General features: G+C 44.3%; 2 protein-coding genes across 2 annotated transcripts in view; both read right to left on the reverse strand.

Moving 5' to 3' along the window:
* The window catches only part of ADIG (adipogenin), a 12,033-nt gene extending 9,182 nt beyond the window's left edge, over positions 1–2,851 (reverse strand). Inside the window, exon 1 of the mRNA XM_019509779.1 lies at positions 1,590–2,851. Coding sequence (XP_019365324.1) covers positions 1,590–1,716 — 127 coding nt within the window. The 5' untranslated portion in view covers positions 1,717–2,851. The remainder of the gene's footprint in view (positions 1–1,589) is intronic.
* ARHGAP40 (Rho GTPase activating protein 40) overlaps positions 1–5,533 on the reverse strand; it is a 133,185-nt gene that overhangs the window by 111,283 nt on the left and 16,369 nt on the right. The window lies entirely within an intron of this gene.

The raw sequence follows: 5,533 nt of genomic DNA on the forward strand, positions 1-5,533 counted from the left end.
CCCCTACCTTGGGCAAATTCAAGAGGAGGTTGGATGATCACCTGTCTGGGGTCTTGTGAACCCAGCATCCATTCCTGCCTGTGGCAGGGGGTCAGGCTAGATGATCTGTTCAGGTCCCTCCTGACTCTAGCTACTATGAAACATTACCCTTGCAAAACCTAGTTCAGGTCACCAAAATGCTGTTACCTAGAACAGCCAAGTCTGCAAAGGACAACACACAATGGAAATGCAGTATAGTTAATACAGTTATTGCACTAGATTTTGCCTATGTAAGGTGCATACAGTCTTTGACTTTGGCTCACATTCTGACATTCTCACAGCACCATTTCCATGCCAACCAATTAAGTTTGTGTTACCATAGCCACTAAACGATCTAATTGACTTCTGAATAGATACCACAGTTCAGTTCAATTAGCTACAGTGGTAAGTTTGGGGGCTAACAGAGCAGGTACTTCTGTTTACCCAGTAACCAGAAACCACCGACATATAACGTACACTTGCCCTAGTTAGGCTAGAAAGATATCAGTTTTGCAATCCTTGACAGAAAGCAATCAAGCCATATAATCAAACACATTAACAAGTGCTTCCTTCAGAATATTTGCACCTACAGCATGAAAAAAGTTTTGAATCTTTGTTTCAGAGCACAGAGAACATATAATCAAAATGAAGCATTGTGCATGCACATGTGTACAATTGTAAGAAAAGAAAAGGAATTATAATCTTCAATTATAAGTAGCTTTTGCTCCCCTGCTGCCAGGCTAACCAACAAAATCACCAACACTCCTCATATGAAACCTACCAAACAGCAAGGCCCCACAATAATCAAGGCAGGCAGACTAAACCCATGAGAGCTAAAGGCATGTTTTATGTTAGATTTTATTTTTATCTTTCTTATTAGGACAGTGCCATAAAGGCAGAATCACTGTTTCTGAACCTTCAACTGATTGCTTCCTCCAGTTGCTTACACTCCAAGATCAGAGCAAACTAACAGGGTTTCATCTCTTTGAAGATATCAGCAAGCCTGCCATTAGGCTAAAACAATGCTCATTAGCTGTAATCATTTTAGAAGGGGACAAAATATCAATAGTGAATCATAAGGTGAAAGAAACACACAAAAATAATAAAAGCATACACCTTTCTCTCTTGCTAATGCTTCTTTTCAGCCCTCATGTTGTTTGACTAGGCACCAGTGCTGGCACCCATGAACAATATCACAAGTGAGCAAGAAGGAGGATAAAGTCAGATTAGTTGAGGTTTCATCATAAAAACAATCCACACACAAAAGCTTTCTCCAACTCCCTTCTTAAATTAAATCATTGTTTTTTCAGGGATAGTTTAACCCTCCCCACCACCACCACAAGAGCTCTCCCACCAAGCAGCAATGCATCCTTCTAGTCAGATTTTTATAGCTAACACAAGTTAAATTGAGTTTGATTCGCCACACAGTATCACTTGTTTCAATATGAAAACTTTTGTCCTTGTGAGACCAGTTGCATTCACCTAAAAAAGCCACGTTGAATCCTCAAAGGCAAGATTAATGCTTAAAATCTCTATGCAAAAGCATTTATATATCTAATAATAAAACTTACCTTCATTGAGTAAATGCTGCAGCCAGATAATCAGTAAGATCAGCAGTAACCCAAATGGCAAACAAAACCAAAAGAAAAGCACATGAAATGTCAAATCATTTACCAAAGGAACCAGAGGATACTTCATAGCTGGTTTCAGGTTAAGCTAGGATTAAACAGCTTACTTACTCTGCTTCAGAAACTACTTTTCATAACTCTTATTACATCACAGCATTAGTCACAAAAAGACTTTGATGACATTCTTAGCACAGCTAATCTGAAAAAACAGTCCCTCTGCTGTCCAGGAAGGAAACAAAAAAGACTGAGTGTAGAATGAGAATGAAAAATTAGAAAGCATCTGATTTAACTGTAACTGATTAGTATCAATCAAATACAAATTAAGACAGCTTCAAAACCTGTGAAAAATGTAATCAAAGGTATCAATGCCTCATATAAAATAGGTGACAAAACACTTTAGATGATTAGCATACCTTCCAAGAAAATAAATAAATAAAACAAATCAAACTAATAAGAAAGCAACAGAAAAGAAGAAATTGTGCATTCAATTAAAATTCCTTATGTTAATCTCTTTCATTTGGCATCAACAAAAAGTCAAATGAACATCTTTAACTTTTGCTGTATATTTGACATTTAAGGTTCACTCATTTTTTGTACTAGTCAATCAGGACAATAATTGTCTATTCTACTTTTTTCTTTTCTTCTTGTAAGCCAGGCAAGATGATTATTTTCATAGGAAACATACTTGTAAACTAACTTTTAATTGTAAGTGATTTTGTATAGTACTTAAAACAAGAACTGAGACCTCTCTCTGATGTTGACCAATTTTGTAACTGTGGGCAAAAATCACTTAACCTCTCAGTGTGCATTTCTCCATTAGTAAAATAAATTACCAACCACTTACCTCACAGGGGGGTTGTGTTAATTAATTAATTGCTTGTATAGCACTTAGAAAACCTCACATGAAAGAGACTGTGTGTGCATTGTTAACAATTGCATGCATTTAACATTCCTGTTTGTGAATATCTATGTATGGTTTTATATAATATGATATCATATGGGGCAAGCGAACAGGGGAAGGCAGTTCACAAGTCAGTTTGCCCCCCACCCCAACTCTTTGACAGACAGCCTTCAAGCTTGGTGAGAGGAAGCAGGGAAAAATGAACCTTTCAGGACCAAGGAAAAGTAAACAGGCCACCTTACAGACCAGCTTACTAAGGCAGTGGCGATACATTGGGGGTGCACGGGGTACACATGCACCCCCTGAGTGCCGGTGCACCCCCTGACAGGCCATGCTCCCTGCTTAGGTAACAGGCAGGCGGGGCAGGTGGAAGCACCAGTACCCCACCTGTGAGCGCTGCAGCCGCTTCTGATAGCACCACAGCTGCTTCACAATTAGCTGTGGCCCCCCCACCACCCACCAGTGAGATTGGCCATGGGGCTCCCTATTGTTGAGACTGGCCACGGGGGGGACTCCCCCCGGTCGATGACTGGTCACTGGGGGGGCACATGCCCCCCCCCCCGACTAAAGTGGCACCAGTCATCCATGTGCTAAGGAAGGTGCTCTTGGAAGAATGGCAATAAGAGAGAGAAAGCAGATTCTAGGCAGGACCGCTCACCATCACAGTTTCCACCCAGGTCTGGGTTTGGCACTGTGGAAACTCTTGCTTGCAGGTTCCTTCCAGCGACTGCCAGGTCAGGGGGTGCCTGCAATGTGAGCGGTGCCTCCTGGTGGTGTCTCTGAGGGAGCAGGCAAGAAAGCTAGAGGAGGAGGTGGTAAGGCTCCAAAGCATCCTCCACCATGAGGAGTTTATCGATTTGATGCTGGAGGAGACCTCCAAGACTTTGGAGGAAGAATTGTCAAGGGCAGCACTAAGGAAGGGAGAGGACATGGACTCTGAGGAAGGTGGAAGCTGGCAACAAGCAGGAATCTTCATCTCCACTTGCAGGAGTTTGCCTGGAGAAGAGCTATGGAACCCTAGCAATAGAGGGGGAGGACAATGTTCCATTGGTGGAAGACCACGGTGGGGATGAACGAGACCACTGCCATCAGAAAGAAGTGATGGGTGGTGCTGAAGACCCCCTTCTGCGGGGGACAGAGACATCCATCTGCCAGCCTGACCTGTTGTCTTGGGAGGTCTGCTGCTTGCCCAGAGCATGGATCTGAGATGTCATGGATGGATTACCAAGACTCATGAGGCCCTCTGACTACTACCCCATGCTGCTCACCCATATGGGCACCAATAATACTGCCAGGGGATACTCTGAGCCGATCAGAAGTGACTACAGGGCTCTGGGTGCAAGGGTAAAGGAGATGTGGGCTCAGGTGGTATTCTCTCCGCAATCCTTTCGGTCAAGGGAAAGGACCTGGGCAGGAGTGGGCGCATCCTGCAGGCCAAAGCATGCCTGCTCAGGTGGGGTTGCCAGCAGGGCTCTGGCTTCTTTGACCATGGGATGATGTTCCAAGAAGGACTGCTAGGAAGAGATGGGATCCACCTGACAAAGAGAGGGAAAAGCATCTTGACAGACAAGCTTGCTAACTTTTAAACCAGGGTTGCTGTGGGATGGAAACCAAAGCCCTGAGGTAAGTAGGGAAGTGGGTCACCTGGTGGAAGCACAAACAGGAGTGGGCAACAGGGGAGGCATTCTCTTTGTTCCTGAGAAATAAGGGCAATCGGCTAGTTACCTTAGGTGCCTGTACATGAACGCACACAGCCTGATTAAAAACCAAAAAGAATTGGAAGTCCTTGTACAGTCATAGAATTATGACATGACTGGAATAACAGAGACTTTGGTGGGAGGTCGCATAACTGGAGCACCGCCACGGATGGGTATAAACTATTCAGGAAGGACAGCCAGGGGAGAAGAAGAGGAGGAGTTGAACTTTATGTAAAAGAGCTGTATGATTGCTCAAAGCTCCAGTATGAAACTGGAGATAGGCCTCTTGAAAGTTCTGGGTTAAGGTCAGAGAGGAGAGCAACAAGAGTGATGTTGTGGTGGGGGTCTGTTATAGGCCACCAGACCAGGTGGATGAGGCTTTCTTCAAACAGCTAACAGAAGTTTCCCCAGTTATAGGCCCTGGTTCTCATGGGGTACTTCAATCACCCTGACATCTGCTGGGAGGGCAATACAGCAGTGTGCAGGCAATCCAGGAACTTTTTGGAGAGTGTTGAGGACAACTTCCTGGTGCAAGTATTGAACAGGCCAACTAGGGGCCATGCTCTTCTTGACCTGCTGCTCACAAATACAGAAGAATTGGTGGGAAATGAAGTCTTGGATGGCAACTTGGACAGCACCAACTATGAGATGATTGAGTTCAGGATCCTGAGGAAAAGCAGGAAGGAAAGCAGCAAAGTGAAGACCCTGGACTTCAGAAAAAACAGACTTTGACTCAGTCAGGGAATTCATGGGTCAGATCCCCTGGGAGCCAGTCTGAGAGGGGGAAAGGAATCCAGGAGAGCTGGCTGTACTTTAAAGAAACTTTACTGGAACAAACCATCCTGATGTGCAGGAAGACTAGCGAGTATGGCAGAAGACCAATTTGGCTTAGCAGGGAACTCTTCCTTAAGTTAAATCACAAAAAATAAGCTTATAAAAAGTGGAAACTTGGACAAACAATGAAGGGGAGATATAAGGGTATCACTTGGGCATGCAGCGATGAAGTCAGGAAGGCCAAAGCACAACTGGAGTTGCAGCTAGCAAGGGATGTGGAGGGTAACAAGAAGGGTTTCTACAAGTATGTCATTAACAAGAGGAACAAGGAAAGTATGGGTCCCTTACTGAATGCAGGAGGCAACCTGGTGACAGAGAATGCGGAAAAGCTTGAATTACTCAATTCCTCTTTCACCTTAGTCTTCACAGGCAAGGTCAGTTCCAAGACTACTGCACCCGGCAGCACAATTTGGGGAGGTGGTGGGCAGCCAGCTGTGGCAAAAGAACAGGTCAGA

Source organism: Gavialis gangeticus, unplaced genomic scaffold (genome assembly GCF_001723915.1).
Source record: "Gavialis gangeticus isolate Ggan-Ray unplaced genomic scaffold, GavGan_comp1, whole genome shotgun sequence".
Classification (NCBI taxonomy): domain Eukaryota; kingdom Metazoa; phylum Chordata; order Crocodylia; family Gavialidae; genus Gavialis; species Gavialis gangeticus.